Raw genomic sequence first — 18,292 nt, 5'->3', positions numbered from 1 at the left:
GGGCTAGCATCAGTAGTTATTATCCGTGTTACATGATTTGTCCAGGGAACCCCTCTACGAAGATTTGGGATGTGCGGCCACCAATTTAATGATTGAATAGTTTCAACAGACAGTGAAAATTTACTTTCAAGATTAGCTCCTAGCCGACGAGAATTATGTAGGACATCCCACTGCAGTGTTCTGGTGTGATATTGAGCCCAGAGAACCACCGGAATACAAGATGTAAGTGAACCCAAAAGTGACATGGCTCCTCTTACAGAGACTAATGGATTGCTAATCATTCTGGTGGCCAGCCGTTGAATGCTATCCACTTTTGAATCCGGCAGGCGACATTCCTGCTGACTAGAGTCTATGACAAGACCCAAAAATTCCTGTGTTTTTAAGGGCTGCAAACGAGATTTTTTGAGATTAATGATCCATCCTAATTTGTGCAATGCTGCCATCACCTTCCCCAATTGGTCTTTGCAATGTGATTCTGAATGTCCCACAATCAATCAATCATCTAGGTAGGGAATTATTAATATGTTCTGTTCATGAAGGTGCGCCATAACCTCTACCATGATTTCAGTAAATACACGGGGTGCAACTGCAACACCAAAGGGAAGTGCCTGATATTGAAAGTGTTCTAATGTGCCGGCAAGTGAAACCACCTAAGAAACCGTTGATCTACATGTATTGGGACATGATAATAGGCATCTTTTAGATCGAAGACAACCATGAAGCAATTGTTAAAGAGAAGCTTTATTGCCGTCTTTACAGACTCCATTTTGAAGGATGGGACCAGCAAAAATGTATTCAGGCCTTTTAAGTTGATGATGGTACGATATGATCCATCAGGTTTTTTGACCAGGAACAAAGGGGAATAGAACCCCTTACCTCTTTCTTCCGTGGGTACTTTAATCAGAACCCTTTTTTGTTGGAGTTCCTGAACTTCTGACTCCAGTGCCAATTGTTCTGTAGGAGAGGAATGGATAGGCGTCAATTTAAATTTGTCCTGAGGAACTCGATCGAATTCGAACATCAGACCCCTTTCAATAATACTGAGAATCCATGGGCTATTGGTGATCGGTATCTAGGCCGGATGGTAGGCTAAACGCCTTCCCCCCACCTGGTCCGTCAGTCATTGTGGCTTTTTAAAGTCCCGAGAGGAATTAAACATATATCCTCTACCTCTTCTCCTGTAGCTGTCATATCTGGTTGATTCTCTGTTTGAATCTCTGTTTGATCTTCTGCGGTTAGACCATCCTCTGTTGTACTCCCGTCTATAAAAGGGCCTTCTTAAGAAAGGAAATCGCTTTTTATTGTCTCCGCCTTTTCCAATAGTTCATCCAGAACTGTTCCAAACAAATGAGCTCCTTCACAGGGAATGCTACAGTTTTGATCTGGCCTGTAAATCTCCTGGCCAACATTTAATCCACAGCGCTCTACGGGCTGCGTTGGATAGGGCCGAAGATCTGGCGGCCAATTTAACAGAATCGGCCGACGCATCTGAAAGAAATGCTGCTGCATCCTGAATTATAGGTATGGAAGACAAAATCTCAATTCTGGAAACTTTAATTTTTGAGTTGATCCTCTAGGTGACCCAGCCACACCATTAACGACCGAGCTGTGCAAGTGGCTGCAATTGCCGGCCTCAGGGAACCTGCTGATGTTTCCCAAGCACCCTTAAGGAAGACGTCTGCTTTTCTATCTAGTGGGTCCTTTAAATTTCCCAAATCTTCGAATGGAAGAGAGGTTTTTTTGCACGCCTTGGCCACTGCTGCATCTAGCTTCGGGGCCTTGTCCCATGAGGATGATGCCTCCCCCTCAAATGGATACCTCCTTTTGAACGCTGGTGGAAGTGAACCCTTCCTTTCGGGTTTTTTCCATGCCCTTGTAATCAGTGTTTTTATCTTATCCACTACTGGAAAAGACCTTCAGGATTTTCGATCTATACCCTTGAACATTATGTCTTGAATGGAGCATTCAGACTGGGTCTCCTCAATCCCCATTGTGTTGTTGACTGCTTTAACTATGTGGTTAACCTGTTATGATCTGGTGACCTTGGAGCCGCATGAAAACTTTCTCTGGAGTCGGTGGAACCTGTACTGACCGCAAATCCTGAACTAACACCGCAACTAGAAGTAGCCGTGGGGTGTGCCTAACAAACCATAGACACCTCGACACAGCCGGAGGACTAAATACCCTTATAGATGGAAATAGGAATGCTATCTTGCCTCAGAGCAGACCCCCAAAGGATAGGCAGCCCCCCACGAATAATGACTGTGAGTAGGAGAAGAATAGACACACGCAGGTAGAAAACAAGATTTAGCAAAAGAGGCCACTCTAGCTAAATAGGAAAGGATAGGACAGATTACTAGGCGGTCAGTATTAAAACCCTTCCAAAAATATCCACAACAGATAATACAAAAAGTTCCACAATCTAACTAAAGACATGGAATGTATATCTGCCACTCCAGAGAATCCAACAAGACTGAGAAAATACTGACACAATCTAAGCTGGACAAGAAAACACAAAGAATAGCACTGAATTGTGAAGCACACAGCATGTGTGCCACAGGAAAAAAAAAACCAGACACTTATCTTTGCTGATTTGGCAGAAAGGCAGGAGGAACCAGGCAGAGGTCCTACACCTCCCAACAACAATTGACAACTGGCAAGGACTAATGAATCCTGCACGCCTAAATACCCCAGTCAGAACTGCAATCAGCAGATACACCTGACCAGGATTGCAACTCAGGGGCAACTGCATTACCACCTACAACCTCCGGAGGGAACCCAAAAGCAGAATTCACAACATTAACCCTATCGAGTGACAGACAGGCCTGGCCGGATTCTATGTCCCCCGATGATGAGGATGATGATGGGAGGGAATCTGAACTCCGTTCACCCGAGTCCGAACCTATATCTGAGATTGGGGATGTAACTTCCTTCCTCTTTTTGGCATCCGTTTTCTGAGACCTGGATTTTATAGAACCTCTGACTTCTTGTCTAACCATCTCTCTTAGTGTAGAGGTAAGGTCAGGGGCCTCTTCCTCAATTAAGTGTTGTATGCAGGATCTACATAATCTCCTTTTATGCCCATCTGGGAGTGGTTCCCCACACTCGGCACACTCCCTATGTTTGGCCTTGGTAAGACATTTTCTCCCCTAGTAAGGAGAGAGGGAATATAAGGAGGAATAACAATCAGTAAGTGAACTTCCACGTAGATCACTTACCCAGCCCTGCAGCGAGTGGTACCGTAGTTGGGGGTTCTTCCCAGCCGGTGATACTTTACGGCTTGAGGACTTGCTTGATCTTGACTTTTGAGTCTCTTTAGCTCCACCAGCATGACTACCGCCACTAGAACGCCACTGGGAGATCACCTGAGACTCTTCTGAATCCTGAAGCTGCTGCTGCTGCTAGTCCAGCTGCGTTGCTCCTTCTGACGATTCCATTCTGAGAATGGGTTGGGAGCACCTTGCAGCTTCATCCAATACTTTAAATACCCCCACGGTACCGCCCCCGGATGGGGGTTAGCAGGGACTCCAGGTGGCCTGCCCGGTACCATTAACTGAAGTGGCGTGTTCTCCCCCTTCAGGGCCACGCCCCTGCCGCCGACCAGTGAGACCCCCGACCCCCCCTGGGTCCAAGCCCCGTTCGGATGTCGGAGTGCCGCTTTCTGCGCATGTCCCGCCGCGTCATCAGGCCGCGCCGCCCAGTCGCATAATCCGGACACGCCCCTTCCGGCTGCGACTGCGGCCTTGCAAGCCGACCAAGGACGCCAGCACCGTCCGGACCGACGCGCACGCCCCCAGCAAGCGGAGGACAGATCCCAAAAGCCCCAGCAGGAGCGGTCCCCGAGGAGAGCCCCATACTCACCCGGTGCGCGCGACGATGGACCACATCAGAAGCCAGTCCTTTAAAACCTCAGGCTGCTTCCTCCTGCTATCACCGACACCAGGCAGTTCCCCTGCGATGTGGTGCTTCCAGCAACCGGACCAGGCCGAGGTAGGGAACCTCTGCTACCTGCATCGGTCTGTCAGGCGTGGGATACATTCTTTTTCTTCGACTCTCTTAGGGTCTGCCTGAAGAGGTTCCCCTGTCAGGGACAGGAAACCAACTGATGCGGGAGAGAGGTACCGCCCTTTTATGTCTGTAGGTTACCTGTCCCTGAAGGGCGGATCCCCTCTCTCCCATAGTGCTGTCATGGCGACTGAATAAATTTTGTTGGCCAACACCAAGAAGAGAAGCAACCAAAAATAAACTTTTGGCAGACTAAAAGCAGAGATATGCAGAGGGCAAGCCAGAAAGAAATGAAGTACAAGCTGCTGGACAGCAACATGAAAGCCTAGATCCTCAGGGTCAACGAATATGGTCCTTCATGGAGGTCCAGTCCACTACTAAGCTCCAAAAGCCACAAGGAAATAAAGGCAACATCCCCTCCATCTGGAGGTTCCTGTCCAGCATTAGGGACCCTCGTCTAGTGAACTCCCCTAACCCTGCCTTCAATATAATGGAGCTGGTGATATCAGTTTAGGACACTCCATAGACACATGCACTTCTACAGTAACAGCCATTACTAGTGAGCCCGCCTGTGGCCAGAGCCCAGCTCCCACATCACACCTTGTATGTAATCAGACTCACTTGATCAAAGACTCCACCGGGAGCAATGAGGACATTTCTTGCCAGCGTATTGATGTTCAGCGTGTAGCGTAGATGAGGGATAACAAGCTGCAGGACAAGAGTGGAGATTGTAGAGTCAGTTTTTTAGTTGAGCAGCGATTGTAGTGAAGGAATAAAATTGACATTTCCCACCAACATTGACATACACTGCACAGAAGTGACCAGTAATGGTGAGGGTTGATGCTAGGAATTGCTTCACCTGAATAGTTTGTACTTATCTTTAAGACAATATTGGTTTTCAGTCAGAGATTGGGCCTGAGATTCTATCAAATCATGAGGGCAACATGTCAGATGGATGTAGCAGTGGAGTGGACGCCTCACCTTGTACACTGGATGGTTATGAGGCAGCTGCCGGTGAGTGGCTACATTAAATACTTCAGCAAAGAGATGCGTGTGGAGCAGATGGTAGACCGTCTGATGAACCTGGAAGTCAGCATTGCGCACCCAGATCATTGCCAAGGTCCATTCCCACTCATTGTCATTGGGCAAGAAGATCGGCGTCCTTTCTCCTGGAGTCTGACCCAACTGTAATGGAAGCAGAGGAGATGGACCTCATCAGAAAGCTTTAGCGCACTCAAAAGAGGAAAACGGGAGCAGCTTAAGCTCAAACAATGAAAACATGCAGAGACCCTCCCTGATAATGTCCATGGTGCTCCATGCCCATGTAGTGTAATCCTCTACGTCTGATGTACATGCAGGTCATGACGAGAACAGTGTTTAGGATATGACATGAGTGATTGCTGGGGGCATAGGATGCCTGATGCCTCCATTGGAGGTGGGCTTAACTGAGCCAGCAACCAAAGCCACAGAAGTGTTATTCTAGAAAACGCCTGAATAAATTGGTCCCAAGTATTGGACAAGCAGATACAGTAGGATGTACACTCCTTGTACAACTGTGGAGCAGGGAAGTCCAAGTAATGGAACATATCACACCAAGTTACTCCCATTTCAAACTTTTAAATCTACTCAGACGACTCTTACTGCTGCAGTTGAAAACATTTGCTTTTAAACATGGCACAAACTCCAGATGGTGTTCTCCCACGTCTTATTGCTGAGCTTTAAGATCTCTTCACCCTGCAACTCCCTACAATGGCTGCTGCCTTCCCCATCTCAGCTTTTACACACGGGGGGTCATTTGAGCTTTGTGGTTAACTTCGGCAATATATAAAGTGGTAGAGGATTTTTTTATCGCAGGGCATAGAAGTTTTGCATTTGTTGGGACATACATACGCATTATGATTTAATCTTTTGCTAATCCAAACATCTGAAGCAAAGTCAGATGCTATATGTTTACAGGATGAAAAGGGTGAAGTGGTCAGAAATGATGTTGAGAAGGGTGACCTTTTAAATTCCCATTTTCCTTCTGTGTTCTCCAAGAAAGAAACTACTGATCTTCATGGTGCCATCGAAAGAATAAAACAATCCACACTCTATAAACAGAGATGATGAGGGATTACTTAGCTAGTTTAAATCTGCTGGTCCAGATTAATTACATCCTAGGTTACTGAAAGTAAGCAGAGGAAATTGCAGAACCACTAACAAAAATCTTTGAAAGATTCTGCAAAACAGGAGAAGTCCCAGAAGATTTGGGCCAACATTTGCCCTTCACCAAAGAGGAAAGAAGATGTAGCCAGCGAGTCTTACTTCTATACCAGGAAAGGTCTTTGAACAAATTAGCAGCATCTATGCAAGTACTTGGATAAGAATACAGTAATTAAATAGAGCCGGCATGGGTTTGTAGCAAACTAGTCATGCCAGACTAATCTAATTTTGTACTAGGATGGAATCACTGACTGGTTGGATCAGGGGAATGCGGTAGATATAGTATATCTTGACTTCAGCAGTCATTTGATAGAGTATGTCATGTCATACTATCCTTATTGAAAAAAAAAAGTGGCCAAGTATGGTATGGATTCATAACTGGCTCAGTGATTGTACTAAAAGTGTGGTGATAAAATGGTTTTACATCCAATTGGAAAAGTGTTTCAAGTGGGGACCACAAGGCTCTGTCCTGACTCTAGTGTGGCTCAACATTTGTAGAGATGATGTAGATAAGGGAACTGAAGGTAAACTAATCAAATTTGCAGATGAAGCAAATCTAGGAGGGATAGCTAACACTAGAGCAGACAGAAAGGATTCAGAAGGATCTAAATAAGCCTGAACAATGGGCAGCAACTAATAGAATGGCATTTACCAGGGAGAAATGCAAGATTCTACATCTGGGTCAGAAAAACGAAAAAAACCACATCTACAAAGTGTGAGGAATAGAATTAAGCAACACATGAGTCAACAGTGTGATGCAGCAGCAAAAAAGGCAAACCGTTCAGGGATGTATTAAGGAGAAGCATAGAGTCTAAATCGTGTGAAGTAATTATCCCCCTCTACTCCTTGGTCAGGCCTCATCTGGAATACTGGATCAAGTTTAGAAAAGTGTGACCAAGATGGCGAGTGGACTGCAAAGTACAATCCCTGGCAAAAATTATGGAATCACCGGCCTGGGAGGATGTTCATTCAGTGGTTTAATTTTGTAGAAAAAAAAAAAATCAGATCACAGACATGGCATAAAACTAAAGTCATTTAAAATGGCAACTTTCTGGCTTTAAGAAACATTAAAAGAAAACAAACAAAAAAAAAGTGGTAGTCAGTAATGGTTACTTTTTTAAGCAAGCATAAGGGAAACAATTATGGAATTGTCAAGGTGAAAATATATATATCTTTATACTCTTTTTGTACTGCTATACTTTTATACTGTGAAACAATAAGTTTTTCCTATGCTTGCAGATATAACTATTTAAGATGGCTACCAATATTCACCTTTACCCTAGTTTTCGTCTCTGAGGAAAAAGTATCATTTCTTCTGAAATTGAAACTTCTGGAATGCGAGGAAAAGCCGGATTACTCACCGGTAATGCTCTTTTAATGAGTCCACGACAGCACCCCACATGAGAGAGAGGGATCCGCCCATAGGAACAGGAAACCTACAGAATAAAAGGAGGCGGTCCCCTCTCCTCCTCAGTTTAGTTTACAGAGTATAAAAAGGGAACCGCAAAAGCTTTAGTATTAATTCTTATTCAGCAAAATATCTTAAAAACTCTATACAACCATTATTTGTGAACTTAAAGAAGGAGCTGTGCATAATCAGGGAGGGTTGTAAATGGGTGCTGTCGTGGACTCATTAAAAGAGCATTACCGGTGAGTAATCCGGCTTTTTACCCTTCGCCACGACAGCACCCCACATGAGAGATTTTCAGAGAGTCATTATCTGGGTGGGATTACTGTACTAAGAACAGCTCTACCAAAGGTCAGGCCAGAAGATGTAGATAGATCAAGTCTATAATGGTTGTAAAAGGTAGAAGGTGTAGACCAAGTTGCGGCCTTACATATTAAATGGATCGGTACATCCGCTTGTTCCGCCCAGGAGGAAGCCATGGCTCGTGTTGAGTGCGCTTTAATACCCACTGGAGGAATTTCGCCTTTTGACGTATAGGCCAAGCAGATAGCCTCTCTGATCCATCGTGATATGGTAGCTCTCGTGATCCCATGTCCTTTCTTGTGGCCCTGAAAGGAGATAAACAGAGCCCTACTCTCCCTCCATGTCTGACACCTTTCTATATAAGTCAGGATGGCTCTTCTGACATCCAAGGTGTGGAACTTATGTTGTTCTGGAGTTACAGGTGAATCAAAAAAGGAAGGGAGAAATATTTCCTGTGACCTGTGGTAGGTGGACGCTACCTTAGGGAGGTATGAGGGGTCTGGTTTTAGGACTATCCGATCATGGAATATCAGTAAGAAGGGTGGGTCTACTGATAGGGCCTGGATGTCACTAACACGTCTAGCTGAGGTTAGGGCTACCAAGAGGGCTACTTTATATGTGAGGACATTTAAAGGTATCGAATCTAGTGGCTCAAATGGGGAGCTGGTTAAGGCTTCTAGTACTAGATTTAAATCCCCACGGAGGTAGACGGGGAATGTGTACTGGATTACTTCGTTCACAAGACTTAATGAATCTGGAGACCCATCTATCAGCTGCTACATTACATCCATATAGGGCTCCTAATGCTGAGATTTGGACTCTTAAGGTGTTTACCGATAAACCTAATTCCCTACCTTTTTGTAGGAACTCTAGAATAGGTGTTACCGGGACCTGCTTAGTGAACGGTATTGTATGAAAGTTTAAGAATTTTTTCCATACCCTGCTATATATCAGGGTGGTAGATCTTTTTCTACTTAGTAGCAGGGTGTTTACTAGCTGTTCTGAGAAACCCCTTGAACTTAATAATTGCCGCTCAAGTTCCACGCCGTCAAGTGAAGCCCTTTCACTTGCGGGTGGAAAAAAGGCCCCTGGAACAGTAGTCCCTTGTCCAATGGGAGAATCCATGGATCGCATAGACACATGCTCTGGAGGCAGGAGAACCACGGTCTTTTTGGCCAGAAGGGTGCAATGAGGATTACCCTTGCTTGCTCCCTCCTGATCTTCCTGATCACTAGCGGAATTAGAGACATTGGAGGAAAGGCGTATGCCAGTTTGAAGTTCCAAGGATGGTGTAGAGAGTCCAGCATGTCTGGATGATCTATGGAGTTCAGGGAAGCGAATCTTTCTACCCGTCTGTTGCCTCTTGTGGCAAATAGATCTATCTGAGGCATTCCCCATGCTCTCGATATCACTCTGAACACATCTCTGTTTAAGGACCATTCTCCCTGGCGTAGCATGTTTCGACTGAGGTAGTCCGCTTTGGTATTTTCTACTCCTCTGATGTGTAGGGCTGTTTGGGACGCAAGATGAGTCTCTACGAACTGGAAGATCTCTCCTGCGATGGTCATCAGACTTCCTGACCGTGTACTGCCCTGACGGTTTACATAGGCCACTGTGGTGGAGTTGTCTGAGAAGACTCTTACATGTGTCCCTTGAATCTGTGGAAGAAAATAATTTAAGGCTTTTTCTACCGCTGTTAATTCTTTCCAATTTGAAGAACATGATGATTCTGCCCGATTCCAGGTATCCTGGACCACATTATCTTCCATGTGCGCACCCCACCCCGTAGGGCTGGCGTCGGTAGTAATTATTCTGGATGGATCTATTATCCAAGGTACACCCCCTGAAAGGTGTCCCATATCTAGCCACCAGGACAGAGATTCTATGACATCCCTAGAGAGAGTTAGTTTACTCTCCAGGTGTCCTTTTCGTCCTTGGACTGACAATACTTCGTACCGTAATTGGCGGGTATGGAATTGAGCCCATGGTACAGCCGGGATACATGAGGACAATGATCCTAGTAAGGACATAGCCTTTCTTAGTGTCATGTATGGGTTTCTTATTGCTTCTGACACTTTTGACTGTATAGTCATTTTCTTTGAATGCGGGAGGAAGCTTTTTTGACTTACGGAGTCTAGCTGGATCCCTAGAAACATTTGAGTAGTGTCTGGATTCAGTCTGGACTTTTCGAAGTTGACGATCCAACCCAACTCCTGCAGGGATGAGATCGTGTTAGACAACCACATTTTACATTGAGCAACAGAATCTCCTACCACTAGAAAGTCATCCAGGTAGGGCATTATCAAAGTGTCCCGTTGGCGCATATAAGCCATCACCTCTAATATCACTTTTGTAAAGATGCGGGGGGCCATAGAAAGCCCAAATGGCATTGCTACATACTGAAAGTGACGAACCTGTCCCTCCATGGTGACTGCTCTTAGATACTGCTGGTGTTCGGCATGTATGGGAAGATGATAGTATGCATCTTTTAGGTCTATCCCGGCCATGACACACCTAGGGAACAAAAGTTTGATGGTAGAACTAATGGATTCCATTTTGAAAGTATGGTTACGCAAAAAGGAATTTAGTTTTCTAAGGTTTATGATGGTTCTAAATGAACCATCCGGCTTATTGATCAAGAATAGAGGGGAATAGAACCCCCTCCTTTCTTGACCCCGGGGAACCTCTATCAATACTTTTTTAGATAGAAGCGACAGGATCTGTGATTCTAGAGCTTCTTGCTGTTGTCGTCCTTTTGGAGATGTTACTATAAAAGAATCCCAAGGGATTCTATCAAATTCTAATTTTAATCCGTTTTCAATAATGTCCAGAATCCAATGACTAGATGTTATCAGCTTCCATTTAGAAAAGAAATATTTTAATCTACCGCCTACTTCATAATTAACGGTATTTGTTACGTTTTTGGTTATAGGATCCGGAAAACAGAGCACCTCTTTGTTTTGGATCCTTTGTCTCCCAGCGCTCCCTTTGCTCAGCAGGTTTGTTCCTGGTAAAGGGGCGTCTCCTGAAGGCTCTCCTGTAAGAGGGAAGATACTGGTTAGGGAAGCCCTTCTTCCGCTCTCCTGCTTTGTTTAAGAGCTCATCCAGAGTTTTCCCAAATAGGAACTCACCCTGGCAGGGGATCGCACAAAGTTTTGCTTTGGCCTGTGCGTCCCCTTTCCAATTTTTCAACCAGAGTGCTCGCCGGGCTGTGTTCACTGGGCCGGCTGACCTGGCTGTTAGGCGTAGCGAGTCCACAGAGGCATCAGCTAGAAACGCTACTGCCTCTTTCATTAGAGGGATTTTCGGTAGAATTGTATTTCTCGAAGCTCCACCTCTAATTTGTTCCTCCAGCTGCTCTGTCCATACTAGCAGCGATCCTGCAGTACAGGTGCCAGAAATGGCTGGCCTGAATGCCCCCGTATTAGCCTCCCATGACCTCTTAAGCAAGGCTTCTGCCTTTCGGTCTAAGGGATCAGTCAGAGTCCCCGAGTCCTCAACAGGCAAGACCGACTGTTTAGAAGTTGAGGCCACTGCCGCATCCACTTTTGGTATTTTTTGCCAAGAATTAAGTTCTTCGTCACTGAAGGGGTAGCGTCTCTTAGCAGAGGATGGTAAGAATCCTCTTGTATGCTGTTTTTCCCACTCCTTTTTAACTAGCTCTTTAATTGTGGGTATGACGGGGAAGGACCTCCGTTTTTTCTGTCCTAACCCCGCAAACATGATGTCCTGAGCTGACTTCTTTCCCTTCTCGTCTGGGCACCCCATCGTGCTTCTGACGGCTTTTACTACATTGTCTACGCTGCTATTTGGTAGACAAAGCCCTCCTTCATATTCTGATGAACTTGGCTGAGATTCCTCTTCGTCAGAGGATTTTTGTACTACCTCTGACTCCGAGCTCGCTGGAGATCGGGACCGGCTAGGCTGACGGGTACTGGTGCTACTTGTATGCGCCAGACCCTGCATTTCTTCGCGTATTATGGCTCTAACGTCAGACGGAGTCATTACGTTTTCCTGCCGTAAAGTTAGTATGATGCATTCTGCACATAATCTCTTTGTATATGAGTCCGGGAGGGGTTGTAAACATAAGGCACATTCTCTGTGTTTGGTTTTATGTGTCCTTTTCTTAGTCTAGAGGAAGGGGATACAGGAGGAACATATATCAGCATATGGGAAGAGACTCTTTTAAAAACTCACCCAGTGAAGCTGACAGGTACCGGTTCTGGAGGCGGATTTTTTGATGAAAGATCCTTCTGTTTGGTGGCAGATCGCTTTTCCTGAGATCGATCCCCACTTTTGGTGCTGCTTCTGGCGCTTGTCTCCTTGCTGGGAGACCGCTCTGTTACAGGCAAGTGCGCTACATCGGCCGGTGAAGCCATACTTACACACACCGGCCGACGCTAGCGCTGCACTTTTAAATTTGGCGCTGAATCTCCTGCCTCCCCGGACCCAACCCGGAAGTGCTCCAGCGACTTCCGGGTTAGACGCGCCGCTCCTCCTTACCATGCGGCGGCTGCTGGATAAAAAGCCGGCCGCTGAGCGCGCGCGTCCTCATGGAGCCGGGCGGACCAGCGGCACCGAACCCGGACCATGGCGACGACCAGACGAGGGGGAGGCTGCAAACAGTGGCTCCCCCGCCGCTGCTTCTGGCACCGCAGCCCCTGCCGTTCCCACGGAGACTGACGCAGGCGGGTGCATGGCCCAGGAATCCTCTTGAACTGCAGGTACTTCGGGTTCCCATAGAAACAGGAAACCTAAACTGAGGAGGAGAGGGGACCGCCTCCTTTTATTCTGTAGGTTTCCTGTTCCTATGGGCGGATCCCTCTCTCTCTCATGTGGGGTGCTGTCGTGGCGAAGGGTAAAAGGAGGATTCGCAAGGACACACCAAGACAAATTAGAAAGGACTGAATATTAGACATATACTGCTTAAACCCCGCCTATTGCATTCCTTTTTTGTAGAACAATAGTACTGTGTTTTTGGAAATAAACGTAGTTGCTGTACCGCTGTTGACATAAGTGGACGCACGGACATCAGCTAAAATTGAATCAGCTGCGTGCCTGAATCATTTTTACTCGGTACCAGATGCCCTGCACACACTGTAATTTGGAATGACTGGTGAATGAGGGTATATTGTCGTTACGACCCCGACAATTTGGCGCGACCAACGTGGGGCGTGGCCAGCGATCCGAGACCCCCTGGACCCATCCCTGGATGTCCGTGGATGATACCCATACTGGCTGACCTCGAAGACTGATCACCCTCCGAACACGGTAAGTGGCGATCATATACACTGTATGTGTCACACTTGCTAGTGTCTCAGCCGTTATTGGTTTGTCTGTGGTCTCCTTGGGTCCGAGAGGTGACCGGTCGAGTGGTGAGACCGAGCGCGATCCTGTGCCACGCTCTGAACCAGCAACTGAGAGACGTCGCATCCTGGGCGTCCTCGTGTACACCACACCTCCTCCACCGGTCATTGTACTCCGTTCAACCACCCTACCCGTGACTATTGTCTAGTAGTGAAGTGGAGTGATAAATTGAACAAGTTGTAGATTGTGGGGCGGCTGAGAGAAAGGGATAGGAGACGCAGCCTCTGTGATATTGTACTAACAGGTAATTAAGACGTCCCAAGTGGGGGACCACCAGAATTTTGAGTACAAATAGGTAATTAAGACGCCCCGTACGGGACCACCAGAAACAGGTAATTAAGACGCTCCGTACGGGACCACCAGAATTTTTGTGGAGGGCTCTCACTAGGAGACCGCCTCCCAACGGTTTGGAATATCGTGGCAGGATAGTCTGTTAATCACTGTTGTTCAGGTTAGGGACAGACAGGAAACATTGAGCGTGAGGCTCTTTTCCTAATACGTTGAGCGAGAGGCTCCGTATTTTAGAACAAAGTGTTGATATCGCTGCCAGTGGTCTACTGCAGAAGGCCATAGTATTCTGTGAGTCATGCTGCATCTCTTAAAGCAGAAGAAGTCCGTGCCCCACAAGTTAGATGAGGATGCCGTGGAAGTCAAGACAATAGTAGAGTCACAGGAGGGCAAGAAGGCAGTCAAGAATGTTGAGAGGTTGTACAAACATGTAGGATTGCCCTCGTCAGGGAGATTGCAGCCGTCTATGTGGCACAATCTCATAGAAAATAAAAGGGGCATGTTGAAAGATAAAGGATTCTTAGAACAAGCGCAAGCTCATCTGCGAGTTGCGTGAGGCTTGAAGAATGAAGGATGGAAAGAGGTTGATGGAGAGGGAGGATCAGAGAATGCAGAACCCGTGTTTGGTTATAAAATGTCTTTGAACTGTAATCTCACAGATTGTAAAATGGCCGCCGCGCCACTGATGATGAAAACGCAGTCCCAGCCACCGCCCTATAATGGCGGTGGGACGAGGTCTCTGGAAGCATGGGTGTGTCCTGTTTGTGGCGTGTAGAATCCAACCTGGGTGGAAACCTGCTGTGTGTGTGGGGCGGGCCGTCCTTGGGGCTCCGCCCAGACCACGGAGGATCATAGGAAAGTTTTGTAGAAATTAAGTCTGAAAACTGCTGCAATTTGTTACTGTGTTACTGTGTAGAAGATACGGAGCTCTTATCAGTGCTGTGTGCCAGAGAAAGGGGGGGCATGGAGCTGGGCTATTGCATTCTCCCTTCTGTGCTGACTCGCTGAGGAATGCTGTGATTTTTCTTATCTACGTGTTTCTGGTAGGGAGGGGGTATGTGCCTGCGCTTTTCAGTCTCTCTGTATTTTCTTGGTGTAGAGTACGCGCTGGTAGATTTGTGTTTTGTTTAAAGCGACAATATTGTTTTGAAGTACAAAGAAATATTATAATCTGGAAATTTGAAAGTGAAATCTAGTGTTTAGTTTTAGAAGGAAACTTGTAAGCGATTGTTTGATTATCAGTGTAATTGAAAGATTGGTAAAGGATTCACCTGCTTCAAGTTGAGTGATTGATATAGCAAGTGAATAAATGGTGTCTGAGAGAGTGCAGCAGGACGAAAGTAAGGTGTATTATGAATGTTTTGATACTTAAAAGTCCGACTATGACTGACACATTACTGCTACGGTCATACCTTTGTATAACCAGAGACCCAGGTAAGACAGATGGACTGTGGTCAGACAAATCCAGACTGGAGAAATACTTGTATGACCCGTGCTGCAACCCGACCTAAGAGAATTTCACTGAATCCTGTCCAGACAAGATCACATGTAGTGATATAAGAAGCTGACACAGGATTGTGGTTGGTGGATAGTGGGGACATTAACTTCTGGGAGTAGGCTGACAGTAATCCTTTTGGGAAGGAGCTGTAGACCAGCATGTCATGTCACGCCCCACCACCAGAGAACCAACCACATCAGGTAGGGTAAAACAGATACAGGAGTATTATCCTTGGAGGCCCCCTGACTAGCTAGCTACACAAAAACAATTGGCTGACCCTGAGAACCAACCTTTCCCATTTTTCAGATAAAGACAATATGATGGACGTATAAGTGTACCTGGGCAGGCCTAGGTAGTTAGTGAGCACAAAAACAGGTGACTTGCTAGGACACATAATTAAGACACATACAGATGTGACAAAGGAGAGAGTGTAGAGATGTATTTTGGACAGTTACAGCTGAAATGGGAAGACATGGAGTACAGTCCAGTAAACCCACTTGATGATAAAGTATTGGTAAATACATTCATTGACGGTATGACCAAAGACTTACGAGATGCAAATACAGAGACCTGTTGCTTATTATAGTGGCCGCCTGGATACGGTGGCAAGAGGAAGTCCCTTATGTGTTTGGGCTGTGTTGTCTGTCCAGCTGTTGCTACACAAGTCTTCAGAGATTGTTTTGGATCACCCACTGATGGTCCACACCCCACACGATGTATATAGTATCCCTAACCAAGTACAACCTGGCCACATGTCCATGGCCAGACAGCTGCGACTTCGGTGTGCTATTCTCATGCCTACTAATGTGACTTTGGAAAGGTGCACTGTCCTGAACCCTGCTACTCTTCTCGCATTGCTCCCAACCGTCCCTCATTGTGCGGGACTTTCCCGGTTTTGCTGGTTTTCCCCGCGGTCCCGCACGGGACACGACTTCCCCGCAGACAACAGAAGCAGCCGTCACACGCCCCCTTGTGTTAGGCCACGCCTCTTCCTCATGTTCCTGACTGAGTCTTCCAGTGCCCCCGGCCGGTCACTTAGCAGCGATTCGGGCTGCTGGAGGCCGGCGCTGTTCTCTATGTCCCGTCCAGCTGCGTCATGACAGTGGAGCAGACCTGCCCCCTGCTTCCCTGAAGAGGGAACATGGCTGCATCTACCTGCAGGAGAGGAGCCGGTGGATGACTCACACATCAGTGTGCGGTGAGGAGATGGACGCTGCTGCTCACCTCCCGGTGAGAAGTCCAGGGCCGTGTCCCTCTATAGTATGGAGAGCTCTATTATACAGTGTTATTAATGGGGGAGTCAGCTGACCCATGGAGATGCTGCTTTCACTTTCTCCACACTTTACATGCTGTTGTTCCAGTCTACCATTCCCTGCAGTATATGTAGCAGCAATGCCTGCTGGGAGTTGTACAAGATTAAAGGGGTTGTCCAGGACATTAATCTTTGAGATAGGTCATCTTATTGGTGGGGGTAGCCCTGTCGATAAACTGTTGCTGCAACCTTAAGTGCGGAGCTGCAGAGCACAGTGTTCTGATCGCGGGCGGTGCAGCCACTGTTATGCTACGTTCACATTAGCGGCGGGCGCCGCAGCGTCGCCGCATGCGTCATGCGCCCCTATATTTAACATGGGGGCGCATGGACATGCGTTGTGCTGCGTTTTGCGCCGCATGGCCGCAAGCGTTGGATGCAAGAAACGCATCAAGTTGCATTTTTTTTGCGTCCAACTTTCGGCCAAAAAGGACGCATGCGGCGCAAAACGCAGCGTTTTAGCGTGCGTTTTGCCGCGTTTTTGTTTGCGTTGTGCGCTGCGGCGCCGACGCTGCGGTGCACAACGCAAATGTGAACGTAGCATTAGAGATGACGGCGCTGTGCTGTGCGGCTCTGGGCGTGCACCCCCAATGATCAGGTATTGATGACCTATCATAAGGGCTCATGCACAGATCCGTATTTTCCACAGAACATTGGATCGCATTGGGACCAGTGTTAGTTAATATGGGGTCGTGTACATCCGACTTTAATTTTTTTCTTTCCTTGGACACAGCAGGTCCAAGCAAAAAGTCACCTCACGCCAGAGTTTGATTCAATATTTGGATGGCACTCAACCATGTAAGTCAATGAGTCTGTTGGAAACATCGGACTGCACTCGGATGGCATCTGAGTGCAGTTCAATTTTCACAGAATGGACTGATCAAAGTGTCATTCGCATGATCGACCTTATTCTCTTACATGAGAGCGTATAACTCTGGTGTGACCCATAGGATAGGTCATTATTGTAACAGTCCTGAACAACCCCCTTTTTGAGGCAGAGAGACGGCCGTATGAGGTCAGGAGGTGTTTACAGTGTGGATGTAGCAGAGCCGTGTGTGTACAAGGTGTATGGATCGGAGCAGCGTGTGAAAGGTGTATGGAGCAGAGTCGTGTGTGTAAGACGTGTATGGAGCCGTGTGTACGGGGTGTACGGAGCGGAGCAGAGCCATGTGTGTACAAGGTATACGGAGTGGAGCAGTGTGTGCAATGTGTATGGAGCGGAGCCGTGTGTGTATGAGGTGTACGGAGCGGAGCCGTGTGTGTACAAGGTGTACGGAGCGGAGCCGCGTGTGTATAAGGTGTATGGAGCTGAGCCATGTGTGTGCAAGGTATACGGAGTATATGCAATGTGTACGGAGTGGAGCCGTGTGTGAATGAGGTGTACGGAGTGGAGCCGTGTGTGAATGAGGTGTACGGAGCGGAGGCGTGTGTGTATGAGGTGTATGGAGCGGAGGCGTGTGTGTATGAGGTGTATGGAGTGGAGCCGTGTGTGAATGAGGTGTACGGAGCGGAGGCGTGTGTGTATGAGGTGTATGGAGTGGAGCAGTGTGTGTACAAGGTGTATGGGGAGGAGCCGTGTGTGTATGAGGTGTCCGGAGCAGAGCCGTGTGTGTACGGAGCGGAGCCGCATGTGCAAGGTGTATGGAGCGGAGTCGCATGTGTACGAGGTGTACGGAGCGGACGCTGGCTGTGTTGGATCGGAGCAGATATTGCTCCTCGCTCTGACACTGACTGGCACAGGAGACACGGAGGTCTTTATCAGTGGCGTATCACAGCTGCAGCGACGTGAGCAGTCAGCAGCGCAGCTGGATGACACCATTCAGCGCCGTGGGAGTGGAAGCTGCCGGCTGCTGCGAGGGAGCGCGGTGAAAAGTGTCTGTGTGTAGTGATGGAGAAGGCAATGATGGGGGTG

General features: G+C 47.3%; 1 protein-coding gene across 2 annotated transcripts in view; it reads right to left on the bottom strand.

Annotated features, from left to right (window-relative positions):
- Positions 1-18,292, bottom strand: part of LOC143817504 (polyunsaturated fatty acid lipoxygenase ALOX15B-like) — a 183,743-nt gene that overhangs the window by 112,795 nt on the left and 52,656 nt on the right. For both annotated transcript variants that reach the window (XM_077298973.1, XM_077298974.1), the window contains exons 9-10: positions 4,987-5,190; positions 4,627-4,713 (exon numbers count right to left, since the gene is read on the bottom strand). In XM_077298973.1, the coding sequence (XP_077155088.1) occupies positions 4,627-4,713; positions 4,987-5,190 (291 nt within the window). The remainder of the gene's footprint in view (positions 1-4,626; positions 4,714-4,986; positions 5,191-18,292) is intronic.

This window comes from Ranitomeya variabilis, chromosome 3 (genome assembly GCF_051348905.1).
Source record: "Ranitomeya variabilis isolate aRanVar5 chromosome 3, aRanVar5.hap1, whole genome shotgun sequence".
In the NCBI taxonomy this organism is placed as follows: Eukaryota; Metazoa; Chordata; class Amphibia; order Anura; family Dendrobatidae; genus Ranitomeya; species Ranitomeya variabilis.
Note: the sequence above shows the minus strand (reverse complement) of the source record. Positions and strands in the feature narration are given on the sequence as shown.